Source organism: Neoarius graeffei, chromosome 17 (assembly GCF_027579695.1).
Source record: "Neoarius graeffei isolate fNeoGra1 chromosome 17, fNeoGra1.pri, whole genome shotgun sequence".
Taxonomy (NCBI): Eukaryota; Metazoa; Chordata; class Actinopteri; order Siluriformes; family Ariidae; genus Neoarius; species Neoarius graeffei.
Window position 1 is genome coordinate 36,154,188 of NC_083585.1, and position 15,404 is coordinate 36,169,591.

The following is a 15,404-nucleotide window of genomic DNA, read 5'->3' on the forward strand; positions in this document are numbered from 1 at the left end:
GTCTGTTAAAATGTGTTCTAAGCTTTCTCAGAGCAACTTTTTGGAGGTGTTAGGAGTAACAGTTGATCCAAAGAGTAAATCTTAAGCATGAAGTAAGACAACCAAATCATTTGTAAATCATATTGGGAGCCAATGGATGCATGCAAGAAGTAGGCTGCACACGAAGCCTGATCACACCAGTGATTTACCAGGAATAATAATAATAATAATAATATTTCAGAAGATGATGAGAGGTATTTATGTGAAGTAACTTCTGAAGCGCTTGCTCAAATAGAGGAGTAAATTTCCTGAATTTTTGGCAGGTAAGACGACACTTTTATTCGGAGAGGTTTTATTTATACTGGCCCTAGTTTGAAGTTTAGCAAAATAACGTTCCTCTAATTGAAACCTAATTTTATATTATTTAGCTTCATATCTCACAGTTGCTTGTAAACCCATCTTTCACTGTTCAGCATTTCTCAGTAGATCTGACTTTTAAGATGTGACCCTCACACATGCTTCACCTATTACACACGATCATGTCATAACCTAATTCCAACGTTAAGCCTAACCCTTTGTATGCGAGCCCCATTTTACAGCCATGTTGAGGCATTTGAAGAGCTGCACTTTTACTGCTGCTTACCTGAATAACTGCTTATCATAATTGTTTGCAAAATGATGGAAACACCACTAGAAACATGAATTATTGGCATTTAAAAGTGACACACCAAAACGATAGATACAGTTAAATTAATGGCTTCTAGAGTTTGTTCAATGAATGATTTTATTATTCTGAAGAGGGGGAAAAAAAAGTAGCTCTTCCAGCTGTATCAGAAACGGGCAAATACTTATTGCAGAATATTTTCTCTTAAATTGACTGCCTATTTCCAGGCACATTTAGGAGGGATGTATTGCAGAAAATGTCTAGCAGACTTCAAAACAAATCAGCTATTTAGTTGTCAATTTAATTTCAGTATTTCTGGTCTCCGTTGAAGTCATTATCGAGCATTATTTGCATTATAAACTAATGTTAGGACCTTTTTAGAGAAAAGAAAAGTAAAATAGCATAAGGAGTCTTTTTGTAGCAGCTCCTTCACATCCATGGTTTGTTCCTCTACCATCTCAGAAAAATAACAGGTTTTAAACAATGCTGTGAAAGCTAAAGGAACTTGAATGTGTGAGTCCATCATTTTCTTCAGTGTTAAGCAGTTGGATATGAAGTGTTTTCAGAGGAAAACACATTTGGTATTATTTGGAAATGAAGGCAAAAACTACTGGAATGTCTCATCTTTGAGTAGTGGATGTCAGAGGAATGTGTGTGCATCGTAAAATGAAAGGTAGCTGGGGTGTGTGTTTGCCTTGCTGTACTGAACTGTACGGAATGAGAGAATGTGTGCGTCTGGGGGCCAGGAGATGAGCATTTTGTGTTCTTGATGGTATGTTGAATAACAACATACTGTTAAGTGTCACCTGGCGATCATCCAGTTCAGCTAGTCGAGTGAGAAGAGTCTGTTGCTATAGGCAACAGGACACATCGAGTGCCATTCTCGGTAAAGAATAATCGTGCATTCTCACCCTTCCTCCACTTTCTGTTTCAGAGAGAAACTCCTCTGCACATGCAGTATTTCCCAACTGAGGGCCACATTGACAAGATGTATTTCCCCTACTACGGCAAGAAAGCACATGTGAGTATCAGAACAGAATATTAAGATATCAATGCCAGAATCAGAATTAACCCTGAAAATGATAGTACCGTACGAGCTGTAATTCTGGTAGCCGTTCCAAACTACAGCAAAAATCTTTCAATCTTTTGTATCAGGAATGGTCACATTACAGTGTGCAGGTTAGATCAGCCACATTTAAGACTCTGAGTGAAACTCGTTTCACTATTTTCTACATTCACCTCATCAGAAATGCCATCTAAAATCTCAAAGTGCTGGGGTGTGGGTTTTTTTTTTTTTGGGGGGGGACATTGCTCATGTTTTCTTTTGCAGGCTAAATATGTGCAGCCATTGGTGGCAGTGAAGCTGCAGCTAAACGAGCATGATTATAACACACCCCTGACCATCGAGTGCAAGGTGGAGGGCTCCAACCTGCGCAACAATGACGAACGCGACAAGTTCCTGGGTCGAATCACCTTCCGCGTCCACGTGACCAAGTAGCCTGGATCGCTCACTAGAGCTGCACGATGTCCATCACTTGCATCCCAGTCCCACAGCCCGCTCCCCTTACACACACTTGCGTGAGGTAGCCCTTCGCTCCTCCAATGTCACACTACCTTCTGATACCTTAAGGGAGCTTGACATTTATCTGTACTGTACTTTGAAGGTAGGTTCAGAACAGGGCAGTTGGCTACTTGTATGGTTGTGTGTGTGTGTGTGTGTGTGTGTGTGTGTGTGTGTGTGTGTGTGTATATATACATATATTTAGATATCAAATATATAAAACGCCTCTTCCCTTTTACCCACAACCCCGACACTGGAAAAAAAAATCATACAAGTAAGTGCACATTCAACCACCTTCAAACCATCCCGATAAAAGACAATGCTAGTGACATCGTGCAGGAAGCAGGGACCTGTAAATAGACATGTCAGAGCATAGAGTTATATCTATTCCCTCTTATAGTGCTGTGCAGCCTGCCGTGTGTATCTCTGTGTGTGTGTGTGTGTGAGGGAGAGAGAATGAGAATGTATGTGTATGCGAGTACCATAATGTGAAGTCTCTATGTACATATTTAATGGATTTTAAAGACACTTTTTTTTTTTTTTTTGTTTGTTTTTGGGCTGTATCATCACTCTCACTGACTGCTGTAAGAAATCAAGGTTATAATATTATATATGTAATAAGAAATGTAATTTAAGATTTTGGAGAAATAATGTTATTGTGGGGGTAGGATGGGACACGTACAAAGGTCTATCAACCTCGTTTTTCAAATCCATCCACCATCCGAGGAAAGTGATCTTTTTTTTTTTTTAAACCTCTGCAGAAACTGTACTTTGTGCAGATGCCTTAAGATGTGTATGGAAACAGCTTCAAATAAAGGAGATTTTAAACATGGACACAGTTGTTTGTAAGTGATTAGTTCCTTGGGGTTTTTTTTTCTGGGGGGGGTTGTTTTGTTTTGTTTTTTGCCCATACAGTGGTGCTTGAAAGTTTGTGAACCCTTTTAGAATTTTCTATATTTTTGCATAAATGACCTAAAACATCATCAGATTTTCACACAAGTCCTAAAAGTAGATAGAGAACCCAGTTAAACAAAGGAGACAAAAATATTATACTTGGTCATTTATTTACTGAGGAAAATGATCCAATATTACATTTCTGTGAGTGGCAAAAGTATGTGAACCTTTTGCTTTCAGTATCTGGTGTGACCCCCTTGTGCAGCAATAACTGCAACTAAACGTTTCCGGTAACTGTTGATCAGTCCTGCACACCGGCTTGGAGGAATTTTAGCCCATTCCTCCGTACAGAACAGCTTCAACTCTGGGATGTTGGTGGGTTTCCTCACATGAACTGATCGCTTCAGGTCCTTCCACAACATTTCGATTGGATTAAGGTCAGGACTTTGACTTGGCCATTCCAAAACATTAACTTTATTCTTCTTTAACCATTCTTTGGAAGAACGACTTGTGTGCTTAGGGTCGTTGTCTTGCTGCATGACCCACCTTCTCTTGAGATTCAGTTCATGGACAGATGTCCTGACATTTTCCTTTAGAATTCCCTGGTATAATTCAGAATTCATTGTTCCATCAATGGTGGCAAGCCGTCCTGACCCAGATGCAGCAAAACGGATCCAAACCATGACACTACCACCACCATGTTTCACGGATGGAATAAGGATCTTATGCTGGAATGCAGTGTTTTCCTTTCTCCAAACATAACGCTTCTCATTTAAACCAAAAAGTTCTGTTTTGGTCTCATCTGTCCACAAAACATTTTTCCAATAGCCTTCTGGCTTGCCATGTGATCTTTAGCAAACTGCAGATGAGCAGCAACGTTCTTTTTGGAGAGCAGTGGCTTTCTCCTTGCAACCCTGCCATGCACACCATTGTTGTTCAGTGTTCTCCTGATGGTGGACTCATGAACATTAACATTAGCCAATGTGAGAGAGGCCTTCAGTTGCTTAGAAGTTACCCTGGGGTCCTTTGTGACCTCGCCGACTATTACACCCCTTGCTCTTGGAGTGATCTTTGTTGGTCGACCACTCCTGGGGAGGGTAACAAGGGTCTTGAATTTCCTCCATTTGTACACAATCTGTCTGACTGTGAATTGGTGGAGTCCAAACTCTTTTTAGAGATGGTTTTGTAACCTTTTCCAACCTGATGAGCATCAACAATGCTTTTTCTGAGGTCCTCAGAAATCTCCTTTGTTCGTGCCATGATACACTTCCACAAACATGTGTTGTGAAGATCAGACTTTGATAGATCCCTATTCTTTAAATAAAACAGGGTGCCCACTCACACCTGATTTCAAATCAATGGGATGACAAACACCTGACTCTAATTTCACCTTCAAATTAATTGCTAATCCTAGAGGTTCACATACTTTTGCCACTCACAGAAATGTAATATTGAATCATTTTCCTCAATAAATAAATGACCAAGTATAATATTTTTGTCTCATTTGTTTAACTGGGTTCTCTTTATCTACTTTTAAGACTTGTGTGAAAAATCTGATCATGTTTTAGGTCATATTTATGCAGAAATGTAGAAAATTCTACAGGGTTCACAAACTTTCAAGCACCACTGTAGGTGACACCAGGAAGCTCAATTCATCATAATCAGGTCTGCATGATAAACGCAGCCCATCTGGCTGACAGAATGTTTGCTCAGCATTAAAAGTCCAGCACTGTTATCGTCAGCAGGAATGAAACTGTCCTTATGATGTACCTTACAGCAATTTATGACTAGTTTTCTTACATGCATTGTATTCATGCTATAACGTACAAAGCTAATGTTTTGATTTAGATTTTGAGAAGTACATTTTTAACAGGAGGCACGGTGGTGTAGTGGTTAGCGCTGTCGCCTCACAGCAAGAAGGTCCGGGTTCGAGCCCCGGGGCCGGCGAGGGCCTTTCTGTGCGGAGTTTGCATGTTCTCCCCGTGTCCGCGTGGGTTTCCTCCGGGTGCTCCGGTTTCCCCCACAGTCCAAAGACATGCAGGTTAGGTTAACTGGTGACTCTAAATTGACCGTAGGTGTGAATGTGTGTGTGAATGGTTGTCTGTGTCTATGTGTCAGCCCTGTGATGACCTGGCGACTTGTCCAGGGTGTACCCCGCCTTTCGCCCGTAGTCAGCTGGGATAGGCTCCAGCTTGCCTGCGACCCTGTAGAAGGATAAAGCGGCTAGAGATAATGAGATGAGATGAGACATTTTTAACAATTATTTATTCATTCATCTTCAGTAATTGCTGTTTCCTGTTATGATTGTGATGGATCGGGACCCTGTTTTAGGAACACCGAGCATAAGGCATGAATACACGCTGTTTAGGATGCCTGTCCATCACAGGGCACTATGCGCGCACACATGTTCAGGGTCAATTCAGAGAAACCAATTCACCTACTGGCATGTTTTTGGTATATGGGAGGAAACTGGAGAACATGCAGGGATGGTGACCTGAGCTCAGGATTGACCCAAGACCCTGAAACTGTGAGGTGGAAACCGTACCCATTTTGCCATGCTGCAAAACGTACCAAGAAGGTTTAGTAGTAAACTGTGACTAGTAGTTTTTTTTCCTTTGAATTGTTAGTTTTAAAAGTTAACACACAGCAATTTCTTTCTACACCAGAATGAGAGCTTCACCTTCAATGTGTCAAACATGCCTATGTAAACACACCAGCCCTCCAAGAACCAACAAAAGTGAAATGTACTGAGTTTATCTGTTTACTATGAATCTTTTAGCCTTAATTTACTATTCAGTTTTGTATTAATAAAAAAAAACAAAATTCCAGAATGTTTGTCTAAAGCGTGCCCTGTTTTAAGGCGGCTTTTTGTTTTTGTAGGTCTTCTAGTTTATTGTGAAATAATGTGAGAGCGAAAAATGAATGAGCACTAGGTCAGGAAGCTCTAAAAGGCACCAATAAGTAAAACATTCATATCTGAGTAACCGTAGAGTAAATGTAATGGTTTTTACCCATATTCAGCTCTGTGATGCCAGCGAATGTTTTATTGTGTGCAGTGTTGGAAATTCCCTTTGAGCTTGTGATTTGCTTTTAGTAATGTAATCTCACTTTTGTCTGATAACAGCGACATTAGTGCCGAGTCAGGAGCTTACACTGCCATGCAATCAGTGGCTGATATAGTCAGTCACTGAAGGTGACCTGTGTTGACATGGAGTTGTGAGATTTAAGTATCATTTACTAGTGTTATGATAGACCTGACCCTGAATCAGAGCAGCACTGGAACCTTTGAAGCTGAGGCTGTTGAAACCAAGGTGAGGGCAGCTCTTATCTGAAAGGCTTTTTCCTAAAACATCAAAAGCACCTAGTTCCTGTAACCACTTCTTCGAGGAACGCCAATAACCAGACTGGAAAGCTTTAAAAAACAAAACAAAAGCTGCCGTTAACAGTCAACTGAACTAGACCCAACCTCATGTTCTGGATTTGAATTTTTTAAACCCTTGGTGCTGAAGGGCATTTAAGGACCCATCTCTGTGTCAGATGGCCAGACGCAGCAGCCTGGAATCGCTAGAGGAGCAACTACGCTGCCCTGTGTGTCTGGAGGTCTTCTCTGAGCCACTCATGCTGCAGTGTGGCCACTCGTACTGCCGTGGCTGTGTGCGTTCTTTGGACATGGATCCTCTGGGGCAGCTCCAGTGTCCTGTGTGTCGCTGTCCCGTAGATGGGGACAGCCCTCCGCCGAATGTGGCACTGGCACACATTGTGGCCGCCCTACGAGAGATCACTGAACCAGGTCAAGGCCCTCCAGAAGCATGTAACCAACACCATAACCCCCTGAGTCTGTACTGTGAGGAAGATCGGACGCTGATCTGTGGACTGTGTGGCAGCATTGGAAGTCACAGAGCACACAAGGTCACTCCGATCAGCAGCGTCTACAGCCGGATGAAGGTAAAATAACAATGAGAGTTGATTGAAAGGGCAATCATATTTTGCTAGATTTTTGTATATTGTTTGAGACAATCGTTTCTACACATGCAACAGTATACTGGTCGATTCATTTTCAGTTATGAGTTATCAATAATTAAGTTATCCAGGAAATTCAAACCCAATCATGACTACTGTACATGAGGTAAGAGGATGTTGGAGATTTCCAAATTTTGCACTTAGTATACAGTCTTTGCTTCTGCATGAGACATGTACCCCTATATTACAGATAAAACACTGAACAGAACATACGGCTAAATCAACTGAAAAATTATAAGAAAGAAAGAAAGAAATCAGCATTACTATAACCCTTTTGATCTCAAGATCTATTTTTGAAAAAAAATATTACAACTGGGATGATCCAAAAGCTGCTTAGATGATCGTGAAAAGCCTATAGTTATTATGTAAAGAGGCAGGTGTACAATTTATTCAAGAACATGATTACATGAAGAATGTCAAGGTTTTTTTTTTTCTTTACTTGTAGTAGTGGAAATATATCTGTGAAATCTAAAACACCCAGTATCTTTTTAATTATAATTTTAAAAATAATTTCATTAAAGATTGTACATTAAAGATTAACACTAAACCTATATAGTGGTTTGCATTTATCTTTGTAAAGCCCTTTCATATTTGTTGCTTGTGTGCCGAGAAATAACACGAAACTGCCTTTAATAATATATATATATATTTTTTTAAATAGCGAGGATTCATTGTTTCTGCTGTAATTGGATTTTCAAGGATACAATTTAATTTCCTCTCATGATTGGTTTGCATCAAAAAGACAGCACTGAACATGAATGCTGGAATAAGAGTGCCCCTATTATATTCAGCCACATGGAAAAAAAAAGAAAAGTAATGAAAGCAAGTGTGCAGTGGAGCATTGTGCTTTTCTTCTTTCCTTAGGAGGACATTTCCTGTCTGATGACTGACTTTCAGACACAGAAGAGGAAGCTGGAAGAGCAGATATGTAAAATGGCCTACAACAAGTCTCGCATTACAGTGAGTTTAATTGGATTAAGTCAGGGTTAGGTTCAGGCCTTTCTGAACAATGGCGCATGATTTCAAAACAAATGACGAGCATGATTTGTGTGTATGTGTATAGAATGAGTCAGATGTGCTGAAGTGGGTGGTACGGAAGGAGTTTGGGGAGTTGCGACACTGTGTGGAGCTCGAGGAGGCCAGCTTCATGCAGAAGGTGGAGAACACCGCCTCGACTCTCATCTCCTCCATCCAGACCCAGGCTGACGATATGAGCCAACTGCTGGCCAGGTTCCAGGAGGCTGAAGGCACACTGGAAGCCCTGAGCAATGAGAGCCATCTGGACTTTATCACTGTGAGTGAATACGGGGTGTTTTTATAAAACCGGCCATGGAGCTGCATCACAAAGAATGTAGTATCACTATGGATGGTGGAAAATCTGATCCTATACCAGCACTCTCTATTCATTCTTATTGCACATGTCGTATTACGCTCTATATAGTCTCAGCTTTAAAACCTTCATACCCTTATAAAATGTCTTTACCCAGTGAACTAACTCTGACTCTACAATGTTAGTTCATAGATATTGTGTATAAAACAGATACAGTTTAACTAAGATGAGGAAATGTGTAGCGGTAGTTAATTTTTTTTAGAGGTATCATGCTATCTCCGAAACAACACTTTATTTTACCAAATACTGATAGGACAATAGAAGTCTTAATCGAACATTTGAGGGGAAAAAAAAACCTAAGCTGACTTTTATTACAATTATGTAAAGGATGGAAAAAGGCTATTTATTTATTTATTTTATTTATTTGCTTATTTATTTTTAATGTGGTAAATGTATTTTGATATTTACCCACAGTTTAATTTGAAGTTTAATTTCATGCTTGAGAAAACATGTAATTTTAGATTATTTGACACAATGCAAAATTTAACCATCTGTCTTTTCCTGTAAACACCTTTATTAGACAAAAATAAAAGTGATATTAATATATTTGCTTTCAGAAACACAAAAATACTAATCTTGTCTTGGACCAACTTTTATTTATCTGGTTTTTTTTTTCCAGAAATATGGCTCTATTGCCCCAAGGTAAGCAACGCTTTCATTTAGACCTCTGTTTTTTTTTATCTGAAATTTGAGCAAAAATGTATTAAAACAGGGCGGCACGGTGGTGTAGTGGTTAGTGCTGTTGCCTCACAGCAAGAAGGTCCGGGTTCGAGCCCCGTGGCCGGCGAGGGCCTTTCTGTGCGGAGTTTGCATGTTCTCCCCGTGTCCGTGTGGGTTTCCTCCGGGTGCTCCGGTTTCCCCCACAGTCCAAAGACATGCAGGTTAGGTTAACTGGTGACTCTAAATTGACCGTAGGTGTGAATGTGAGTGTGAATGGTTGTCTGTGTCTATGTGTCAGCCCTGTGATGACCTGGCGACTTGTCCAGGGTGTACCCCGCCTTTCACCCGTAGTCAGCTGGGATAGGCTCCAGCTTGCCTGCGACCCTGTAGAACAGGATAAGTGGCTACAGATAATGGATGGATGGGATGAATGTATTAAAACAGTTATTTAGCAGGAACTGGATTGAGTCTTTTATTTTATTCGACCCTGTAGGACAGGATAAGTGGCTACAGCTAATGGATGGATGGGATGAATGTATTAAAACAGTCATTTAACAGGAACTGGATTGAGTATTTTATCTGCAGTGATCATAGAAATATCTGGACTACACTCAGAGCTTTGTGTGATGTTTCAGGTTTCGAGAGAGCCAGCAGAGAGAGCAGAGGAAGGAGAGGACCTACAGCTCCATCAGCTTTAACCCAGGCTTTAATCACAGTGACATCAAAATGACTGTATGGAAGCGATTACACAGGAGAGTTTTACCAGGTAAAGAGTGGATTCAATCAATGAAGAGAAAATCAGCATGTAGAGCCAAGCTGAAATCCATATTAATATTTTTTATGTACATTTATGATAATTTGATGTAGTGGTTGGCACTGTCGCCTCACAGCAAGAAGGTTCTGGGTTCGAGCCCAGTGGCTGAATGGGGCCTTTCTGTGTAGAGTTTGCATGTTCTCCTCATGTCTGCGTGGGTTTCCTCTGGGTGCTCCAGTTTCCCCCACAGTCCAAAAGACATACAGTTAGGTTAACATGAGACGGCCTTGGGCTGAAGTGCCCAAGAGTGGTGGCGTGCGCGTATGCAGCGGCTTTGCTCCCCATGATGATCTAAATTTCGTTGTACGTTTGAGCAGTGACAATAAAGGCATTCTTTCTAATCATATTTTTGTTATAATTATAGCTGTATGAACTCGATTAGCTTGCATATGAAAACAAACAACTCTATATACGCTCGCTGACCACATTAATAGGAAAATCCTCCTCATACCCCTGCTCATTTTTGCAATTATTTAATCAGCCGATCAACGGCAGCAGCGCAATGCATTAAATCATGCAGATACAGATCAAGAGTTTCAGTTAACGTTCACATCTAGAGTCAGGATGGGGGAAATGTGATCCGAGTGAGTACTGTATATCAGAAATGGCTGACCTCCTGGGATTTTCACGTACAATAGTTTCTATTGTTTATAAACAGGGCTTTGAACCGGTTCAAGGAATGAAAACGAAAACCGGGAACTTTTTCTATTTCACATGGAACAGAAACGAAACCAGAAACTTTATTATTTTTTATGTTCCGGAACAGAAACGCTTATTAAAAATAATGGTAACTGGTTAATACCGGTTTTTATTTCGTTCCTCAAAGTTTCAGTAGCCTACAAATAAAAAAGCCATTCTTCTCCTGCGCAAGTTTCTATGACCCGCTGGGGTTCACTTCCTGTGTGACGGTCGCTGACTGAATGGAGAGAGCGGGAACATGGACTACTATCATGTCTCCACGTGATAATAAGTGAGTAAGTGCATTACTCAGTAAGTGCATTACTGAATGTCTGAGCAAAGAAGAGCCTGAACGTTGCAACCTCCCTATTGGCTGTTTGCAAAAATGTATCAGTTGTTGCCCTTCCCACGGGAATCATCGCGGGCTCGAGAGACGAGACCTGACGAGTTAGTTCGTTGGTAGCAGAACAAAATGTCTGGACACAAATCGGGTTTTCAGAAAAGGAAAGAAAATAAACAGAGGGTTGAAAATACAAAAAAGGAGGGAGAAAATGCAAAACGAGTTTTAAGGTAGGACAAATGGTTACTTTTTAAGGCAGCCCGCCGTGGCTGCAGGCTTTCAGTTGTCATTGAATGTTTACTTTTCTGAGGCAGCCTGCCGTGGCTTCCTGCAGGCTTATTTATTATAGCCCATTTAGTTAAATTAGTTGATATAAAATGTTTATAGTTATGTGATGGTTGTCCTGATTTAGACTGTTTTTTTTTGGGGGGGGGGGGGGGTTTGCGCGATGTTGCACCCGGGTCCAGATTAGGGCAGAACCGGCCCTGGCTACATTTCAGGTGTAGTTTGTTTTATGTATGTATGTACTTGCATAGATGTGTACTTGGTCTTCCAATATGGCGCCTAACAAAATCTCGCGGCGCGGTGACGTCATGCGGTAGCCCTCTATAGGGCCTGACTAGCCTTTGGTAACACACTAAACGAATTATCTTTCATTTTTGGCACTTTTTCTGTTTGTGTAGATGGGAAGACATACTGAGAATCCAAATCGCCAACATTTGAAATAATTGTTTTGAATTATTTATTGTCTTATTTAATGAAGGTTGTAATAGAATTAGCCTACATTTGGCTTAAGCTGGATGAGACAGAGACATAACTTTATAGCAATTTGTTAAACAGCTGACAGGGAACGTAATTAACCGTTCCGGGAACGAAATTTTTTTTGTTCTAACCGGTTCGGGAACGTCTATTTAATGGTGGAACCCAAAACCGGAAACGTTAAAATTCCGTTTCTGTTCGGAACGAACCAATAGGAAAAAAATTCTGGTTCAAAGCCCTGTTTATAAAGAACAGTTTCGAAAATCAAAAACAATCATTTACTAGCATTTTTGTGGGCGTTAATGAGAGGTCAGTTAAGTATGGCCAGGCTGGTTCAAGCTGAAAAGAAGGTGACATTATCTCAAATAAACATTCTTTACAACTGTGTTAAACAAAACACCTTCTCAGAACACCCAACACTTCAAACCATGAGGTGGATGGGCCTCAATAACAGAAGTCCACATTGGGTTCCACTCCTGTCAGTTAATAACAGAAATTGGAGACTACAGTGGGCACAGGCTCACCAAAACTGGACAGCTGAAGACTTGGAAAAAGGCCAGGCAATGTTTTTCCAGTGTTCAGCCCCATGATTGGTTAGATTCCCAGGATTGATACTGACATGGCAGGGAGATTCCAGTACAGGTCTGTATGTTGCTCTGCGTAAGAGTGTATGCGAAATGTGTAAATGTAAACATAGATCTGCTCTACCCTTTTCTCTAGCTCCTGAATGCCTGAAGTTCGACCCTCTCACAGCTCACCCCATGCTACAGCTCAGTGAAGACCACAGCAGTGTGGAGTGCGGAGTCTTCGTCAACCGCTTACCCAACAATCCTGAGCGTTTCAGCTACAGCTACTGTGTGCTGGCCAACCGTGGCTTTTCCTCAGGAAAGCACTACTGGGAGATCCAGGTGGGAGAGAAACCAAAATGGAGGCTGGGGATAATAAAAGGGACTGCTTGCCGTAAGAGTAAGCTTCCCAAGAGCCCTGAGGGTGGAGTGTGGCTGATTGGGCTGAAGGAGGGCCGGCTGTATGAGGCTTTCAGCACTCCTCGGGTCATTCTGCCCCTCGTCAGTCAGCCACAGCGCTTGGGGCTTTTCCTGAACTATGACAGAGGAGAGCTGACGTTTTATAATGCGGACAGTCCTCATGAGCTCGGATTCATTTATTCCTATCAGGCTGAGCTGCAGGGGAAGGTCTACCCACTGTTTGACGTGTGCTGGCATGAGCGTGGTGCCAACAAGCTGCCAATCTCCTTGCCAGGGCCACTCAGTGAAGCCTATGGAGATTAGCCTAGAAGCAATTATGGCTGTGGCTCATGTTGTAGTCAAGACTACCTAAATCGAGACCAAATCATGACCAAGACCAAACTGTATCAAGACCCAGGACCAGATCAGTGTGTGTGAAGGGGGGCAGGGAGGGGTGATGGCCGTTAACAGTAACAAGAATTGAAAATTAGCAATGAATCATGTTATTGGTCACATTTGAAGCAGGAAGTTTTGCATCCAATTACAGTAATGATGTGAACAAATAAATCCGGTATGAAATCCCCACAGTTGTGGTCTTGACCGGTCTTGTAATAAAATGCCAGGTCTCAATGTCTGAGACCGAGACAAAACACAGTTAAAATGTGGTCAGCTCTGAGACGAGACCGAGACCTTCAAAAAGTGGTCTTGAGACCAAGAGCAGTCTCGAGTACTACAACACTAGCTATGGCAATGAACGTGTATGATAGTTTACTGATAGTATACTGGTATCTGAAATTCTATGGGGGGAAAAAACCTTACAATTATCCAGAGAGAAAACTGTATTTCTCCACTGATTTGATAAGCTCCTGAAAATTTAAATTAATTTTAATTATTGTTAGATTTCTGCATTTTGTCTGCTTTGTTTGTGGCAGGGAGGCCTGAAGAAGATACCACTTGACCTTCAGCCTTGAATCCCAATATTAAGCATAAGCAAATCTACAAAATAGTGCTGGGATATAAAAAGGGTGGATTTTTTATTTCTTTTTATTTTATTTTACTTCCAAAGTAATTGACATAATACCTGAACATTAATTCAAGTATTTTTGTAATTCCTTTGACCTTGTAAAAATAAACAAAATATAATTTCAGATGAATGAATTGATTTCCCTCAGTGTTTTGGGGATTTTTATTTTATTTTTGTAGGTGATGAGGAAAGATTTGTATTTTTAATGAACTGATTTTTTTTTTTAATGAGTGAAAATGTAAGGTTATATTCAAGATATACAGTACTATATATAGTTATGTAGTTATAACTACCTTTATGGACTAAGATATATCATGCTAAACTTATTGTAATACTTTTACAACACCAATTTAACTGTGTATGTTATATTATGAAGTTTAATAGTAGCATGTAGGTTAAGCAGATTTTTTTTTAACTCACCAATCACACAAATTTTGTAGGATTTTAAGGAGAATTATTAATTTGATTGATGTTTATATTAATGTAATCATTTTATTATTAAGTAAAAGTTACAAATTAGACCACTAATCTCATCCCTCACATTACTGCTAACTATAGTAGTTTTCATTTTTCCTGTTAGTACTAAAATATTGACAGTTTTTTAAATGCAATGATTAGAAATAATTTGATGTATAAATGACATTCTGATCAATATTTTAAAATGTTACATACATGTAATGTTAAATACATTAAAATACTGTTGACAGATGAGGACTATACCCCTTTACATTATTTACATTTTTGTGCAGTTTATTTACTAAAACAGATTATATGATTTATTTATATATATATATATATATATATATATATATATATATATATATATATATATATATATATATATACACACACAGTGCCCTCCATGATTACTGGCACCACTTGTAAAGATTACAGTGGTGCTTGAAAGTTTGTGAACCCTTTAGAATTTTCTATATTTCTGCATAAATATTCCTCCGTACACAACAGCTTCAACTCTGGGATGTTGGTGGGTTTCCTCACATGAACTGCTCGCTTCAGGTCCTTCCACAACATTTCGATTGGATTAAGGTCAGGACTTTGACTTGGCCATTCCAAAACATTAACTTTATTCTTCTTTAACCATTCTTTGGTAGAACGACTTGTGTGCTTAGGGTCGTTGTCTTGCTGCATGACCCACCTTCTCTTGAGATTCATGGACAGATGTCCTGACATTTTCCTTTAGAATTCGCTGGCATAATTCAGAATTAATTGTTCCATCAATGATGGCAAGCCGTCCTGGCCCAGATGCAGTAAAACAAGCCCAAACCATGATGCTATCACCACCATGTTTCACAGATGGGATAAGGTTCTTATGCTGGAATGCAGTGTTTTCCTTTCTCCAAACATAACGCTTCTCATTTAAACCAAAAAGTTCTAATTTGGTCTCATCCGTCCACAAAACATTTTTCCAATAGCCTTCTGGCTTGTCCACATGATCTTTAGCAAACGACAGATGAGCAGCAATGTTCTTTTTGGAGAGCAGTGGCTTTCTCCTTGCAACCCTGCCATGCACACCATTGTTGTTCAGTGTTCTCCTGATGGTGGACTCATTAACGTTAAAATTAACCAATGTGAGAGAGGCCTTCAGTTGCTTAGAAGTTACCCTGGGGTCCTTTGTGACCTTGCCGACTATTACAT

At 40.3% G+C, this 15,404-nt stretch overlaps 2 protein-coding genes across 2 annotated transcripts in view; both read left to right on the forward strand.

Moving 5' to 3' along the window:
- atp1b3b (ATPase Na+/K+ transporting subunit beta 3b) overlaps window positions 1-3,031 on the forward strand; it is a 38,507-nt gene extending 35,476 nt beyond the window's left edge. Inside the window, exons 6-7 of the mRNA XM_060944120.1 lie at window positions 1,578-1,664; window positions 1,974-3,031. Of these exons, the coding sequence (XP_060800103.1) occupies window positions 1,578-1,664; window positions 1,974-2,141 (255 nt within the window). The 3' untranslated portion in view covers window positions 2,142-3,031. The remainder of the gene's footprint in view (window positions 1-1,577; window positions 1,665-1,973) is intronic.
- A 3,604-nt stretch (window positions 3,032-6,635) lies between these two features.
- Window positions 6,636-13,745, forward strand: LOC132901608 (E3 ubiquitin-protein ligase TRIM50-like). Its single transcript, XM_060944119.1, has 6 exons — window positions 6,636-7,043; window positions 7,983-8,078; window positions 8,182-8,412; window positions 9,128-9,150; window positions 9,804-9,934; window positions 12,480-13,745. The coding sequence occupies exons 1-6, from the start codon at window positions 6,636-6,638 to the stop codon at window positions 13,046-13,048; spliced, it is 1,458 nt and encodes a 485-aa protein (XP_060800102.1). The 3' UTR covers window positions 13,049-13,745.
- The last annotated feature ends 1,659 nt before the right edge of the window (window positions 13,746-15,404 follow it).

What these genes read in the sequence shown, in the direction of transcription:
- LOC132901608 (XM_060944119.1), top strand. Translation starts at nt 6,636, where the DNA reads ATGGCCAGACGCAGCAGCCTGGAATCGCTAGAGGAGCAACTACGCTGC. An exon ending in ACAACAAGTCTCGCATTACA is followed by an intron (nt 8,079 to 8,181) that starts GTGAGTTTAATT and finishes GTATGTGTATAG; the next exon opens with AATGAGTCAGATGTGCTGAA. An exon ending in ACACAGGAGAGTTTTACCAG is followed by an intron (nt 9,935 to 12,479) that starts GTAAAGAGTGGA and finishes CCTTTTCTCTAG; the next exon opens with CTCCTGAATGCCTGAAGTTC.